Source organism: Mauremys mutica, chromosome 3 (assembly GCF_020497125.1).
Source record: "Mauremys mutica isolate MM-2020 ecotype Southern chromosome 3, ASM2049712v1, whole genome shotgun sequence".
NCBI classification, from domain to species: domain Eukaryota; kingdom Metazoa; phylum Chordata; order Testudines; family Geoemydidae; genus Mauremys; species Mauremys mutica.
The window spans coordinates 197,183,756-197,201,659 of NC_059074.1; the positions used below are offsets into that span (position 1 = coordinate 197,183,756).

General features: G+C 40.9%; 1 protein-coding gene across 3 annotated transcripts in view; it reads right to left on the minus strand.

The window, feature by feature from the left end:
• The window catches only part of MACROD2 (mono-ADP ribosylhydrolase 2), a 1,343,640-nt gene that overhangs the window by 54,237 nt on the left and 1,271,499 nt on the right, over positions 1-17,904 (minus strand). For all 3 annotated transcript variants that reach the window (XM_045009265.1, XM_045009263.1, XM_045009264.1), the window contains exons 12-13: positions 17,681-17,743; positions 14,133-14,201 (exon numbers count right to left, since the gene is read on the minus strand). In XM_045009265.1, coding sequence (XP_044865200.1) covers positions 14,133-14,201; positions 17,681-17,743 — 132 coding nt within the window. The remainder of the gene's footprint in view (positions 1-14,132; positions 14,202-17,680; positions 17,744-17,904) is intronic.

A 17,904-nucleotide genomic window follows, 5' to 3' on the forward strand; every position in this document is an offset into this window, starting at 1 on the left:
AGGCCTAAGTTGCCATATTCTTTTTGGTTGTGCTTTAATTCAGTGCTCATAAGACGTGTTGTACTGACAGTGCTAGAAAAGGAAGCCCTCTGCTTACTAGGGTGACCAGATGTCCCGATTTTATAGTGACAGTCCTGATATTTGGGGCTTTGTCTTATATAGGTGCCTATTACCTTCCACCCCATCCCAATTTTTCACACTTGCTATCTGGTCACCCTACTGCTTAGCTACAGAACAGACATGGCCCAGGCACAGAGAGTGGCAGTGCCAGTTTCCCCACCACTATACCAAACTACCACACAAAGCTGGCTCTACCCTTACTACAAGGTACCGCATCTAGGTGTGAGAAAATAGCCTCGCTGACCTATTCAGTCGCACCTCTGTGCTGAGAATACCAACAAGCGGGCCAGTGAATGCCAGCTGTCGTGATGGGGACACCACCACATTTATTTCATATCGGCCTTCAAACAGCCCCAAAAGGGCAATGGATTAAAACTAGCGACAGAGGTGAAGGACACTATATGCCATTGACAATGCTCTGAGCAATCCAATCCCATACACCTAGTGCATTCTTCTTCATACTGCTACACCTGTGACTTCAATCTTGGTTTGACTGGCCCATCTTGCTCCAAGTATGAGGAATGATTCCAATTTCATGTAAAATCAATTCAAGGTATCCAAAGCAACAATTACAAACATTGGTCAATAACAACAAATGGAGTTTTGGAGCCAAATTCATACCTGAGGTAAGTGGGTGCTGCTCTGTTGTTTTCAATGGAGTATCAAACAGTTTACATCAGACCAATATTTGGCCTACTGTCTAAGGGTGAAAATATAGCAGCAAACTAATACCACTAGACTGTCAGTGATGCTGAACTTTAGCTTAGGTACCACAGCTAGAGACCCCTATGTTATTTGGCACAGTTTTCAGATTTTAATATAACATAATTTATTGTGCATGACTGACTGATCTGAGATTGCTATTATGATATCATTTAATTTTTTTCATTAAACAGTTTTTCATTTCTGAGTTGTAAAAAGCAATATAATAATATAGGATTCTAAATTATTCTAGATAAGCTGCAGAGAGGATTTTGTATTACTTTTTTTTTTTTTTTTGCAAAGAAAGTAACATGGACAAGAGTTATTACCTAATTGTGAGAGTCAGTCGATGTTATTTCAGCAGCAGAGATCAGGCATTACATTGGTATGCAGATTTTGACTTTCAAAATCTTTAAGGTCAAGACAGTATAAAAGATTTTTTTTTCCCAAATGCAAATATTACATCAAATATTCAAGTTAAAGGGGCCAAAGATAGATTTACTTTTAGGATTAACACAAATAAAATACAGGAAAGAAGTAAACCCAGATTTATAAAGGCAATCCAGTTTCTTGAAAATGTATGACAAGAATAAAACTAGAAGATGTAAAGCACAGGGCATGAAAAGCTGTTCCTAAAATGGATATGATGACAGATCTTCAGCTCCATTTCAATGGGGCAAAGCAGCCAGAAACTCTGAGTAAGGGAATCCCTAGGCTACATTCAGATACTGTTGTGATTCTACACTGCTGCCTCCTCACAGCTTCAGTGGGGAACACTGTTCTCTGGTGATCCCTGGATATTAAACAAACCCTTTACGGCCATGTGCAGCTGGGCATAAATTAGAGCAATCCTGAAGTTGCTCTAAATTATGCCAGGAACTGGGACTACCCTGGCTAGCTCCATGATTGTGGAGCCATGAAGGTGGCATAAAAGCATTGTTGTTCCCTCAGCTACTTAGCTGCACTGAGCATATTTCAGCTGCCAGCTCATGAGATCTATTTAAACTGTAGTGCGCTTGATTCTAATTACACACATTGGTCATCATCTACCCACCATTACCACATAGTGGTGTCTGAGACACTACAGTTTTGTTCCTTAAATCAGAACTGAAAATAACTGTACTATTTAAATTGTGGGAGAGGGCTGACTTTCTAATGATGACCTCTGTTGGTGGCCACACACATGCAAATACAAGTGGACAAATGACAGGCCACTTTCATTTACCGGAATAGATATTGATGACATATATTTACATGGATATTGATGACATATATTGTGAGAATGATACCTGGAGGGGATCACATTGTCCCAGTTCACAGCTTTTGAGATGATTATATTATACAATATATGGAGCTCTTACCACAACCCTCTTTCTTGATGCTGTTCTTCCCTCTACACTTCCTTCTTGCTGATATTCTCCTCCCAACCTTCTTTAACCCTTGTACTAAGGCTGCTTGGCAAATAACTGCAAACAATTCAATGTTACAGAACAATGCTGAAGCAGAATGTCATGACAGATCACAGCACCCTAAACATTGGAACATTGGTTATCTCATTGTAACAGGGCGCTCCTAGGAGAAACAAGCCAGGCCCCTGTTCGCCCTGTACCAGAGGAAGCAGGGTATTAGTTGGGCTGGCTGAGGGGCCACCCCCTAATGACCAGAGTGGGTCCGCCTGCAGGCCTGGGTAGCCAGCCTGCCCTATAGAGCTGGCTAAGAGACAGGAAAGGGAGGAGTGTGGGCTCTAGATCCCTGCTGGCTGGGAAGTTAATAGTCCTCCAGAGTGTCGGTCTCCGTAAATAATCCGTGGTGGGAATGGACACAAACAATAAAAGGACACGGGTGCTGCACTTCAGTTGGTCTCTGACTGCGTTTGTGGCGGGGCCGGGAGCAGGAGCCGCTACACTAATTGAGTGATCAAAAGATGAATTTCTCTTTTCCTATTTGTGGGTCATTTGGGATTTTTTTTATATTTCTCTAAATGCAAGAAAATAGAGACTGTCCTGCAAGCTGCATGCTCTTCCCTGTCTCTCTTATAGTCCTTCAGCACATTTTTGTGCTGTTCTAGTGGATTCTAAGCACCCTGGCGATGTACTTATGTACCTGCTTCATTTTAATCACAGGAGCACGCACACTGAAGTCTATGGGACTACTCGCACTGTTAAAGGTAAGCAGGTGCTTAAGTGATTTGCTGGATCAAAGCCAGAGCGCTTAGCACCTTGAGGATGGAGCCCCTTGTCCTCTTTACCCTTCTCTTAATCTGAGTCTTTCTGTTTGCCCTTCCTGCTTTGCTTTATGTTACTGCATGACCTTTCTCTTTAGATACATAGGCCTGAATATCGCCCCGGGAGTGTAAAGGAGCCTTAATGGGGCATGCAAATGCCATTTATGCCCACTTTCTCTGAAGCCCATTTAAATGGCCAGAGATGTGAGAAGGAACCTTACTGTAAATGAGAATCAGGCCCTCAGACTCCATTTTAAAATCAAGCCACTAGCAGCAATTTCCGAGAGTGATTAACTCAGGATCTGCAACTACAACATTTTCTGTTTTTAAAAACCAGAAAGCTAAACCAGGGTCACTTATAGGGCTCTGTTGTTTTTGTTTTTTTGTTTTTAAAAGTATTTTTTATAAGAGCAAGAGTGGCTTTGTGGTATTTCGAACAGCAGCAATGTGATTCTCCCTGTCTTTGAATATAGCCCATCCTCTTCCCACTTGTGCTAATGAGACTAGTTTTGATTTAATCTTTTATTACATTAGTGGCTACACCTAATAGCTGTTCCCTCACACCAGGGATTGCCAGGCTCAGACTTATAGCTCAGGGATGTGAATAAACTACATGTATGGTTTACAAACTTTTAGAACACTGCCTATTTGTGAGATACAGCCCCAGGGGAGGTACATGGTTTGCAATAAACTATCACCACTATTCTTACTGTAAATAGGTATACATACATACATACATACATACCCTGTACAAAAGAGCATCCTTTCCCCTGTCTTTCAGACCATCTCAGACTATATAAGGCAACATTGCTCAAACATAACATTTGCAAACATTCAGGAAGAGGGGGAATGGTAAGATCTGAATGTTAAGTGGTTTTAATGATCTTTTTAAGATTCATTTCCCCAGCTATTCATTGCACGGCTTATTTACCTGTCATTTCTAATGTGCAACACATCTGGTTCTTGCATACACTCCAGATAAATCACCATGTTTTAGAAGATTAAAGAGGGGAAAAGCAGGCCACTATGAATGAAAAGGGTTCACTGCATTTTATTTTTAAGTGTGATCCTGTGAAAAATGACTGGAATATTTCTAGAGTGAAAGAAATCAAGCAGGCATCCAAAATTACAGGTAATGGTGTGCATGGAAGCTGGCACATGATTAGGGTATTCTTGTGCCTCATAAATTGAGAAAAATGTGTTAAAACGGAATACTATAAAATGGTGATTTATGAGAATTTAGGGAGATATTCTTGAGTTTTGACTTTAAAATGTTATTTTTATATCTGCCAAGATTGCATTTTAATCCATCTTTATGGAGTCTAATCATTCTCTGAGTGGAATGGAGGGAAATCTCTTCTAACAACTCAGGGACTTTCCAAGAGGAGAGACCATTTCCTACTCACAACAGAATCAGAGTGAAGCCCATAATTAATTATTTATATTGTGGTAAACTTTTTGGCCTGAGGGTTGCATTGGGTTTCAGAAATTGTATGGAGGAACGGTTAGGAGAGGGGGTCATGGCCCGCCCCCCACCTCCTATCTTCCCCCCACCCCGGGGGACCTCTACCCCATCCACCTCCGTCCCTGACCACCACCCCAAACTCCCCTGGCCTCTATCCAACCCCCCCTGCTCTCTGCCCCCTTACCGCGCTGCCTGGAGCACTGGTGGCTGGCGGCACTATAGTCGTGCCGCCAGGCTGGAGCCAGGCCACACAGCTCAGAGCACTGGGTCAGACCCGGCTCTGCAGCTGCGCTGCCCCAGGAGCTCACAGCCCAGCCGCCCAGAGCATTGCACCGGTGCTGGAGTGAGCGAGTTGAGGCTGCGGGGGAGGGGCAACAGCAGGCGAGGGCCTCCTGGGCCAGGAGCTCAGGGGCTGGGCAGGACAGTCCTGCGGGCCGGATGTGGCCCATGGGCCGTAGTTTGCCCACATCTGATCTAGAGGCTCCATTCGGGATCAGAGACGCACTGTGCTATGCACAATGCTAGGCCCTGTGCAAAAACAAAGCCAGAGATAATTCCCTGCCCTGAGGAGCTTGCAATATTATTAAAACAAGATGCAATGAACAGGTGCACTACAACCAGCTGGAATGGGAAAGGGAGGCTAATGGAATTGTGTTTTCATAGACCAGATATGATTACTGCTAGATAGTTTCCAGTAAGTGAGTATTAAAAAAATTAATAAGATATATAAATAAATCAATAATATAGATAATTGCCAGAAAGTCCAACTGCCCATGCTAGTGATTAGCACCATGGAAGGCCCTAGTGGCAATGGTAGCACTTAGTTCAGTAAAAGGCCTAGTGACCATGCACCATGGAAAGCTGTAGTGGGCCATGCTTGCGAACAGAATCATAGAATCATAGGACTGGAAGGGACCTCGAAGTCATCTAGTCCAGCCCCCTGCACTCATGGCAGGACTAGGTGTTATCTAGACTATCCCTGACAGGTGTTTGTCTAACTTGCACTTAAAATTCTCCAATGACGGAGATTCCACCACCTCCCTAGGCAATTTAGACCAGTGCTGAACCACCCTAACAGTTAGGAAGTTTTTCCTAATGTCCAACCTAAACCTCCCTTGCTGCAATTTAAGCCCATTGCTTCTTGTCCTACCCTCAGAGGTTAAGGAGTATAATTTTTTCCCTTCTCCTTGTAAAAACCTTTTATGTACTTGAAAACTGTTATGTCCCCTCTCAGTCTTCTCTTCTCCAGACTAAACAAACCCAATTTTTTCAATCTTCCCTCATAGGTCATGTTTTCTAGACCTTTAATCATTTTTGTTGCTCTTCCCTGGACTTTCTCAAATTTGTCCACATCTTTCCTGAAAAGTGGAGACCAGAACTGGACACAATATTCCAGTTGAGGCCTAATCAGCATGGAGTAGAGCGGAAGAATTACTTCTCGTGTCTTACAACACACCTGCTAATACATCCCAGAATGATGTTCGTTTTTGCAACAGTGTTACACTGTTGACTCATATTTAGCTTATGGTCCACTATGACACCCAGATCCCTTTCCGCAGTACTCCTTCCTAGGCAGTCATTTCCCATTTTGTACGTGTGCAACTGATTGTTCCTTCCTAAATAGAGTACTTTGCATTTGTCCTTATTGAATTTCATCCTATTTACTTCAGATCATTTCTCCAGTTTGTCCAGATCATTTTGAATTTTAATCCTATCCTCCAAAGCACTTGCAACCCCTCCCAGCTTGGTATCGTCTGCAAACTTTATAAGTGTACTTATGTCATTATCTAAATCATTGATGAAGATATTGAACAGAACCAGACCCAGAACTGATCCCTGCAGGACCCCACTTGTTATGCCCTTCTAGCATGACTGTGAACTACTGAGAACTCTCTGGGAACAGTTTTCTAAACAGTTTTGCACCCACCTTATAGTAGCTCCATCTAGGTTGCATTTCCCTAGCTTGTTTATGAGAAGGTCATGTGAAACAGTATCAAAAGCTTTAATAAAGTCAAGATACACCACATCTACCACTTCCCCCCTATCCACAAGGTTTGTTACCCTGTCAAAGAAAGCTATCAGGTTGGTTTGACATGATTTGTTCTTGACAAATCCATGCTGAGTGTTACTTATCACCTTATTATCTTCTAGATGTTTGCAAATTGATTGCTTAATTATTTGCTCCATTATCTTTCCGGGTACAGAAGTTAAGCTGAGTGGTCTGTAATTCCCCAGGTTGTCCTTATTTCCCTTTTTATAGATTGGCACTATGTTTGCCCTTTTCCAGTCTTCTGGATTCTCTCCCGTCTTCCATTACTTTTCAAAGATAATCACTAGTGGGTCAGATATCTCCTCAGTCAGCTCCTTGAGTATTCTAGGATACATTTCACCAGGCCCTGGTGACTTTAAGACATCTAACTTGTCTAAGTAATTTTTAACTTGCTCTTTTCCTATTTTAGCCTCTGATCCTATCTCATTTTCATTGACATTCCCTATTTTAGATGTCCAATCACCACCAACCTTCTTGGTGAAAACTGAAACAAAGAAGTCATTAAGCACCTCTGCCATTTCCACATTTTCTGTTATTATAACTCCCCTCCCACTCATTGAATGATGGGCCTATCCTGTCCTTGGTCGTCTTCTTGCTTCTAATGTATTTGTAGAATGTTTTCTTATTACCTTTGTTACCTCTTAGTTAGAAAAGATGCATGGAAGGCTCTTCTAACTATGTTAGCAATTAGTACCATAGAAGGTCTGAATAGGCTTACTAGCAATTAGTAAAGCAGCAAGCCCTACTGGCCATGCTAGTGATTAGGACCATGGAAAGCCCTAGTTGCCAAGCTGCTGATTAGTATCCTGGAAGGTCCTACTGACCGTGGTAGCAGCTGGTACCAAAGAAGGCCCTACTGACTACGTGAGTGATTAGCACAGTAAAAGGCCCTACTGGCCATGCTTCTGATTAGCACAGTAAAAAGTCCTAGAGACCATGCTAGTGATTAGTACAGGAAAAGGCCCTAGTGGCTACATTAGCAATTAGTACCACAGAAAGTCTGTAATGGGGTTAATGGTAATAGACAGAAGGGAGAGGAGAGTCTTTCCTAGTGACAGGCAGTCAGGTTGATCAGACCCCCATGCAGCATCCAGGACTATGAATGGTGGAGCCATGCAACCACATCCATGACCAATACCGAAAACAAGCCCAACTACAAAGAAGGGAGAACAGAGAGGGAAAAGGAGATACAAAAGCCAGGGATAGCAGAGGGGCAACAACCCCACACAAGGCTACATTGAGTCAATCAACCCTTCAGTTCCAGGGCTTACAGTCTCCTTGTGGGAGACTGTAAGCCCTGGAACTGAAGGGTTGATTGACTCAATGTAAGTTAATAATGTATGGACTGGTCTAATTGCAGACGAATTGAAAGAGACTAGTTAGGAAAAAGCTGAGATCCCTAGAGAGACTGCACCAAGAACAGTTGACAAGGCCTTATTGATCATGCTCGTGATTAGCACTATGGAAGGCCTTATGAGCCACGATAGCAATTAGCACTGTTGAAGGCCATATTGGCAACACTAGTGATAAGCACCATGGAAGGCCCTAGTGGCCACAGGAGTGATTAGCACCGTGGAAGGACCTAGTGGCCATGTGTAGGTCTGGCTTTATATAAGTAACTTGCCTCAATTCTTAGTGGGCATAACTGGGAATGTGAATGGAAGGTTATGTTGTAAATAGGGGCTTGACCAACATTATGCTGGCATCAAGATGCCTGTGCTAGCTAAGAGAAGCAACAACACCTTGGTGCTAGGGACTATGGACAAGATAAACGTGGAATGTAAAGATCAGGTTCCATGTAACCAGCACATGGACGGAGCATGTTGTACAGGGATTGGTTCCTGCAAAGTAACCAAGCCAATCCAAAAATGTGCAGTGTAATGTATAGCAAATGCAATGTAATATGTAAATGTACATAAAGGAAGAGGCTATCTGTGTAACTTTGGATATGTGGTTCGCTGTATACCCATCCCCTAGGCTTGAGTCTGATCAACTCAGTGTAGCTTTTCTGTATGCCAAATAAAGGAACCTGAGTGATTAAATCCAGAGTCAAACTGAGTGTTTTGGATCCCAAAGAACTGAATAAAATGTTCTCCGAGAACAAGGTGTTCTGGATAAGCCAAATGGAAAAGGTCTCGAACGAATTCCCAACACCATGCTAACAGTTAGCACCAAGGAGGACCCTCCTGAACACACTAGCATAGAAGGCCCTACTGGATAGACTAACAATTAGCATTGTAGAAGAGGGTCTTCAATGGCTTTACAGACAAGTTTAGGGAGGCTGTTCCATGCATAAGGGAGGATAAAGAATATAGTGCTAATCTCCTTACAGGAGAAGCGGACAAACAGGCAATCCAGGCTGATAACGTTAGCAGTTTACATATTTGCCCTGAGCAGAGAGGTAAGGAGGAGCTGAAATGTGAAAGGGCCTCAAAAGGTAAGGAGCAGAAGCCTGCATCTTCTGCAATGGAGAGTCAGAGAAGTGACACAGAGGGGGTAGGGGTGACATGGTCAGATTGACTGGGCAGGAAGATTATTTAGGCAGCACATTTTACATGGATCAAGGATTGGTACCAAGAAAAACAGGTAAGCGGAGGTTGTAGTAGTCGAGATGGATGAAGATCCAGGTGTGAGTTTTAGCTGTGTGGACAGAGTGAAAAGAACTTGGAGATTTTACAGAGGTTAGAGTGACAGGATCTGGACACAGCCTGGACATACTGAGCTGGGGAGAGGGCAGATTCAAAAACAAAGTAAATAATGAACCTCCTGTATTTCTAAAAATGCTAGGTGTGAGGGGCACTATGAAAAGAAATATTTGGCAGGCTGGTAATTGCTGGGGATTCAGACTGGTTCGTGCTCGCCAATGTGGCTTCCTAGAAATCTTTATACATATCAATGCGATGCTAAGGACTAAGGCTCCAGTTCAGGAAAGCACTTACACATGTGCTTACATCCATCCCTATTCAAGACAGAATGTAGGGACGTGTTTCAAACCCACTGAAGTCAGGGGGACATAAGCCTGTGCTCTGGTTAAGCATCCGCTTAAGTACTGTCCTGAATAGGGTATGTGTTCTTGAATCGAAGCCTGAGTTGGCATAGGAACTGAACTATCCTTTTGCTTCTAGTGATGGGCCTATAGAAAAGGGTGGATTCATACTTAAGAAAGTTAAGAAATGCTAGAGCATAGACTGCAACAAAGCTCTCAATCATTATCTGTCCAGGACTATCAGTATGACACATTTCATAAGCATTAAGTTACATTCAGATTTATGAAACAATATGTATTTACATATATCAAAACAATAAATAAAGAAATGATTCAGTTTATTTCTCATTTTTCTGATTCCCATAGTGTGCTAACAATTTAGTAGAGAAAAGAGAACTGCTTACAACTGGAATTATGATACCTGTTCTATTACCTGTTCTGTTATGGAATTGCTATCAACAAATCTAACATACTGAAAGACACTTTTATATTTTTGTAGACTGGGGATAGTAGACATGCTAATCTCAGTAGTTCGTCAGTGGTTCAAGCTGTGCACATCTATCTCTTTGAAGGTGTGTGGCTTGGAATGTATTTGCCACATACCTTCCTTCATATTTATAAGATGAAAGAACTGGAAAAATACAGTTTCTTAAAACATTTTACATTCACTTCAGTTAGCTGAAGATAAATTATAAAGTTTCATAAGTCCAGGATCTGGCAGTTTTTGGCTGTTGTTAACTCAGTGGGCAAATCGTTTGAAGACTGTTTTTAGAAATGCCAGGATTTCATAGAGGTGCCATTTCCCTGTCTGCTAATGCGCTTTTTGAAAGTTCTTATTTTTAAACTGACTAAAATCAGCAAATATAGAAATTTGAAGTGTCTGAGTAGAATTAAAAGGCCTTGATTCTGCAAAGGTTCTGGGGGTAGGGCACAGTACAAAGCCAAGCTACTGGATCAGGGCCTTGATTCTATTTACAAATATATGTGGAAAGCAGCTCATCCTTCATTCTGTGTTCCTCCTGCAACTGCTGTTATTTCACAAATATCTCAGATGGCACGGAGAGCATCACTTCTTTTCCCCTAAGAGATGTCTGTGATGATATCTGTTGTAAGCGAAATGCAACCTACTCTCTGAGCACTGGTTTTCCCAGATAAGAGTAGAGGAACTGATTTGAATTTATTTCATTTTAGACGGCATTTATCTGACAGTTCTAACTCCTTATATATATTTATGATTGGCAGAAAGCAATTTTTATTTTTTATAATTTGGACAGATAATCTCGATGTTCACTTTTAAGCTTTTTTTTCTGTTTGTATCAATTTATATGTTCACAGTTGTGGGAAATTACGGGGAGGTCAGACAATTATTTAATGACAATAGTCACTGAGATTCATAAAGTTTAAGCTTTATCTTTATAGTTAAAACACAAATTGTCAACATCACGTGTCCAAATACACAAAGTAAATGTCCCTAAATCAAACTTTAATAGGTTCTCAAGCAGCATTTTTCTTATTTTGACTATCTGTACATTTCATGATCATCAATGGAAATATTTTTTCATCAGTTTGCATATGGTGAAATCGATGTTAACTGACCTGTACCGATAAAAAAACAACTCCTTCCGAGCCTACCTATATTGTATGGTTAATGGTTTGGGATCTTAAAAAATGTAATTAATTCAATATATATATTTAAAATTATGCCATTTTAAATGTCTGGCCATTTTTTCAATTATGGCCATTTTAAAATTATGGCCATTTATTTTAGGTCTTCAGACATTTTGGCCCAATGCTCTCTCCAACCATGCATTCTGTCTCATGGGAGTCATCTCCCAATTCTTCTATCAAGGCTGTGCTTTGCCTCCCTCCTCCTCCAGTGAAACTGGCAGGGTGGGTGGCCACCAAATGCCGAGGAAGCATCCGAACACCAATCATCAGCATGATCCTCAGGCGCGATAGGATCATGGTTTCTTATGACTCCCTCTAGGATCTCTCCATGGTAGTTCCCCTAACAGAAGGGGAAGGCATGTACTTTGTCAGCACTGAATTGCATCAGGCTGGGACTGGTGGGGAACAATGGTGTGGTGAGCTGCAGAGAGGGTGGGAGGAATTTGGACAGTATGCCTCATCACCCTGGGCCGAATCTACAGATTAGTGCTCCCACCTGCTCCCCTTCAGTGGGAGGGACTATCTGAGCACCGGTATTTTTGGAATAACAGTCTTTAAAAAAAACCTATGTGCTGTTCCTCCTCAGGTTGTACCAACTCTAAACACCAGACAGGTTGAAAGGTAACTTACACACATCAGTGCCAGACTGTGAATCTCTCTGAAACAGTATAATACAAAATCCTACAGTCCAAGAATAACCCCACAGCACACACTGGTGCTGTATGGGATTTTTTAAAGGCACATATGCACCGAAAATATACTATGATTATAACACACTATAAAATGGTCTTTTCTCTACAGCATATACACATGTGACTGTAAAGACTTTTCACACTGTTCTACCAGCACAATGGAGTCTCAGAGCACGTGAAACTAGTCCCCTTATGAGAATACCCTCTGCACAAAGGGCCCCCCTGATTGGTGTAGGGCTGGCAGTAAGTGTTCTACGCTGGCTGATGGGGTAGACAGAAGGTAGGGTTATGGCCAGACTGCGCTGCAGTAGGACTATTCTTGGCCATGGAAGCAGCATCTGAGCTGCTTTAGCTTACACCATGGACCAGGCAAGCTCTGCATTGCCCCATAATATGGAGAATGCAAAGGCGGCTTTAAGCTATCCCTGTTCCACCCCATCCAACCTTGCACCATGCTCATGGATGGATTAACTAGGGATCTGGTCCTTAGAATCTTGTGTGTGAGATGCCACAGTACCGTAATACATTTCTTTGCGTGATGCCAGATTTTAAGCACAATTTCCTAACTTCAGTTACTCTCTCAACATGAAGCCGATAAACTGACTTTTCTATTCATATTGTCCTCAGTGAGACAATCCGTCCCCTGTTTCCAGATAAGAGTCCATTAACACGATGGGTAACGTTAGAAGAATGGTTACACACAAAGACGATAGGTAATTTCTATGGCAAACAAATCAGTATACGTTCACTTCCCAACTTAACACACACACAGAAGGTTCAATATCAGGAGCAAGGACACAAAGTACTATCTAAATTTCAAGATCTCCATTAAGACCCAAGAAAGCAAAAATAAATAAATAACTAAATAAAACCCTGCCACTCATGATACTGACTATAAAAAACATGTTCAGAAGAGATGTTATAGATGTGGACCTCATAAATAGGCCATAAATAAAGAGGAGGCAAAAAATGAAGATTAATCACCAAACATGCTTAGAATGAACCCTCACTATTTCTGACTGCTGTTAGGCTTGATGTGACCTTAATCTAGGAAGGATTTCAATGATTTCAAACACATGTATTCTGGCCAGGTTTTTAAAAAACATCTATACGGTGCTTCTATCAGCCACTTGAGAGAGCAGTTAAATTGACCTAAACGGAGCTCTGACCCCATAATCAGGTAAAGACCGTGGGCTCCTTAATATGCTATTTTGGAACAAAAGAGTGAGATTTCACACACACTTCCTCATACTATCCAAAAAAAAAAAAAAAGAGAGAGAGAGAGAGAGAGAGTAGGGTGGTAGCACTGAATTAAACATTAACTCTTAAAATAAATAAGTTAATGTATGTTAATAATTATGTTATCTCAGTAAAATGCATTAAAATTCTCTAGTAGTCTTACTTGAAGGCTGTACTGATGGACTATATTTATGATAAATAACATAACTCCTGTTTTGAATTACCAGCAGCAAAGGTTTTATAAATCACCATGGTTTTTGTTTTTTTTCAACACATACCAAAAAGAATTGTAAGACACTCTAGACTAGGTGAGTAATTAATGGTGTGATGCCATAAAAAGGATCAAGAACAGTATATGTCTGTGTGTTGGTCTCCTATCTGTAAACCAAACAACAAAACGGGAAAATCCCAGCTTGAAATATTAAATCACCTCTCTGTCTTGTTTCCTAAACTCTCTGTCATTTGGCCCCATGACACTTCTAAATATTTATCACAATCTAAATGATCTGAGTGCCCAGCACAATCTGCACAAGATAAACATTACTTCCTCTCTCTCAATTATGACTTCATCTCCTTCTGCCTCCCCATGATGTGTTTATAGTTACTGATTTTATCTTTTTTTTTCATCAGGACAGAACTAATTAGGGCCTTGATACTTCAAAGATTTATGCATGCCCTTAACTTTACGCACAAGTCATCCTACTGAGATCAGGTCTGGGGCTTACATCTGATGCTTCAAGCATGGCATTTTTTATATAAACTCCATAATGCTGAGAGCTAAGATTTCATGGCACCTCTCACCCCAGCACAATAGCAGTTGCCAAGTGTTGCATTAAAAAGTCTTTTTGAAATTAAAATCTAAGTTTGCATCTGATTTCTGATTTTTTAAGTCTCAGTCTGGCTTCTTCCAAACATAAAGGAAAATATGGCCACGTGGAGTATCCTCTTGGGATTGAGTAGTTTGAGATGCATCTTGCTATCTGTACCTTTATCCTCGCACAGCTCTATTCCTTCTTCTGATGGTGGGCTGGATACAGCTGTATGTTTTGCCTCATCTGTACAAATGGAGAAAGTGAAAGAGAAATCGTGGTTATTTATTAGATAATAGGATGGGTGGACTGGTACACCTAATGCATCCAGGGGCCTCTGTGGCTAGAAGACAAGTCTGAGGAATCGGTACATCTTGGTTCTATTTCCTTCTTTGCCATGGGCTTCCACTGGCCTGTTCCTATTCCCATCAATGGCCATGATAAACTTCAGTGGTGCTGGATTAAGCCCTAAATCTCCACTCTGCTTCCCTCCCTGTAAGACATGGATAAGAATAATACCTATCCACCTCATCGGTGGGTTGTGCTGCAAGATACTCACTGTGCAAGCATTCCAGGGATGTGATCTTGCAAGCACTCTAGACCCAGTTCAGGGAGCATTTAATCCTTCTCTACTGAGAAGAGCATTTAAACCTGTACTTTAAGCATGTGTTTGATTCCCATTGACTTCAATGGGATTTAAAACATATGCTTAAGTGCTTTCCTGAATTGGGGCCTACAAGCTTTGGTAGCACTTTGAAGGATCATGATGTAAATTTTGCAAAATATTAATACTATTTTAATAGGAATCTGGCTAGAGGATTCACATGCAAACATGTGGACAATGTCCTCTGGACAACGAAATGTATTGACCACTAGAGCAGAGTGAAATTTTGTCATTCATAGTGGCACTTCAAATTTGTTTATAACGACAATGAACAGTAATTGGGTGAGAGAACAAGAGTAAGAATGACTCAATATCCTGGTGGTCAGGGCACTCATCTATAATTTGGGGGACCCAAGTTCATGTCCCTGCTCCACTGACCAATTATTTATGAAAAGTGGAACAGCTTCATCGGGAGAGATTGGCAAAGACTAAAATTGAAAGCGCTATGTCATTTTGTAGCCTTTAGCTCAGCAGTTAGGGCACTCACACAGAAGGCAGGAGACCCAGGTTCAATTCAATAGCCCAGTAGCTAGGACAGTCTTCTGCAACACAGGAGACCCAACTTCAATGTGGGACTTGAACCTGAGTTTCCTAACTGTTGTGCTAAAGGCTAGAAACTGATGTAGTGCTTTTTAAGACTATTAACTCAGATGTTTAGTGATGATACTTTAGATTCTTTTGGAATTTTAAAAGTAATACATTTGTGATGTGTTTGTTATTATCCCCTGAAAGATCTCCCTTTTGGTTTACAAAAGACAGCCGCCTGAGGAGCAGAAATTTCCACACTTGAAAAGCAGTTAAAAGGTTGCTCCTTATAAACTTCCTAATAATAAGCATGTTCTTCATAATGATTCGATTTTTTGTGTGTGCAACTGCCTATATTTTCTACATTTCGCCAACCATTTCAGCAATTGTGCATGAAAATCAGGTAATTTCACATGTATATTGCCAAGTAAACAATGGACAGAAATAGAAGTTGTCTAAAAAGTTCCATGCATTATTTTGCCCCACCAAATAATGCTGAATCCAACAATAACCCTATGATCTGAGTTTAGTCATGATACACTGAGTACCAATATTATAAATGATAGTAAAAGAATGAACATCATGTTTCTGATAAACTGAGTATAACAGTTTGTAACAGTGACATGTCATAATGGCACTTCTGAAAGAAACCACATGCTTTTAGACACCCAAGCAAACTAACTAATAGTTTTAAAAGGTAAGCATTTTCACAGTTGCTTCCCATGGGAAAGATGAAATGCAGCTCATTGCAACTTAGTTGTTTCATGAGTTAATAAACACAGGAAATATGCATTTAATCAGAAGATATAGCTAAAATATTTGAATGTCTAGTGGGCCACTCAGGGTATTTTTAGAAGGTAATTTATCTAGGTTTATCTAGGAAGCCTCTGGAGTTTGGACTGCTTTGAACTACAAGCAAAGCACTATTTTGTAAAGTTAAAAGATGAATACTGAACTAATGGTTCATCAGGCAAAGGTTATGCAGAATTTTCAAAGCATCTACATGCTGGTACTGCAACTCGCTACTACACAAAAGACCCAAATCCAGTGATCTCATGACTCTTGCCCTTTGGCTGCTTAAGTCTATGAGCACTGCAGAGGTGAAGCTGTTAAATGTAGGAAAGGAAGTGTGGTTGGTGACTGGCTTTGTTCTAAATCTCTTGTATGATACTGTAGTCTGCAAGGAAGCTGCTTACCCTGGTGGGATAAAAGGAGAGTCCAGAGCTTAGGGGGCTGGATCCAAGGCCCATTGAAGTCAATGGGAGTCTTTCCGCTGCCTTCAATAGGCTCTGGATCAGGTCCTTGAAGAACATGAGTTAGTGCATGTGTGTTTTTGTTGTGGTAAGATTAAAGAAAGTAAGAACAGGGAGGAGAGGTAAGTGGATGAAACCTGCTAAATTGGGAGCATCCAAGAATGGCCTCAGATTAACAGAGAATGGAATAAAGCTAGAGGAGAACAGGGAAAGTCTTTCATACACAGTGTTTCCTCTACAGGGTGGGGGAAAGAAGTTTATCGCAACACACATTTCCCTCTTCACAAGGAGCCAGAATGCAGTCAACAGAACAGATGACTCAGTAATGTAGGCAGGCTACCTTGAGGCCTCACTCTGCTGCATTTACTGACTGGCCCTCTCCAACTCCTAGGTAATAATAAAAGCTTTCAGAGCTGATTGAAATGTTCTAAGTAGAAACGTTTCATGCTACCTGAATTCAGGATGTGTAGGCAACACACTGTTCCAGTATACTATTTAGCTGGTACCAATCAGACATAGCACAACATTAAAAACAAATATGAAAAGCACTTTACTATGTAGCAGTGTGTTGGAAATCCAAAGGAATAAGGGTATTTATAGTGGTTTTGATTATCACTTCAGTTGTTTTGAAAACTACTCAATTCTGGTTGTCATTTCTGTTTGCTGGATACATCTGAAACAGAGTACCCTTTTATTGTAAAATATCCCATTCATAACTTGTAACATACATTTATAAACACACCATTTGCAAATCTAGCACTTTATGAACTCTGACATTTACTTGCAGGTTTTGATTTTCACATGTAGGCTCTTTCTGTTTGGATGTGAATCTTAATAATCCAATTTTCTGGGATCAGCAGAGAAATTACTGGAAAAAAATAGTTATTACAATCTAAAAGTACTGTTAAAACCTAAAAACCCAGTTTTAGATCTCTCCCTCATCTCCCCAAACTTATTTTTTTCATTATTCTTCCTTATAGAGTGCTACACTGATGTAAACATGCATGGAAAATTATTTTTTCTACTTAGCAGATTAGCGAGATAGATTCCAATTTAAAGAGGGAATGTGGAGCTAGTAACTTAACAGGAAAGTCTGCATTCCTGCACTGCAACAGCTTCATTCATAATGAATGGAGCTGTGGTCTCCAATGGGAGAACTGCACAAGCCCTGGGTTAATCTGGTGAAAATGTACAAACGTTTTCAGTCAATAGCATTGATTAAGGTTATTGTTCACCAAGGTGGATAAAGCCTGGGAGAATGCTTTAAAGAGCTTGGCACAAACCTGCTTCTTGGCTCTGGCCCTCAGTTTCTTCATTACTTTGCTTCTCTTCTCTGCTATTATCATCTATCAAGAAAACCACACAAAAATTATTTATGAAGTATCTTTTTATTGGTAACAAGCAGCACTGAAATTAATTGTAACCAATGTAGCATAAACTGTTAATTTATGACAGAACCCTGTGATAAAGCAGGGAGAGACGTATAAATAGGGGGGAACTGAAAAAT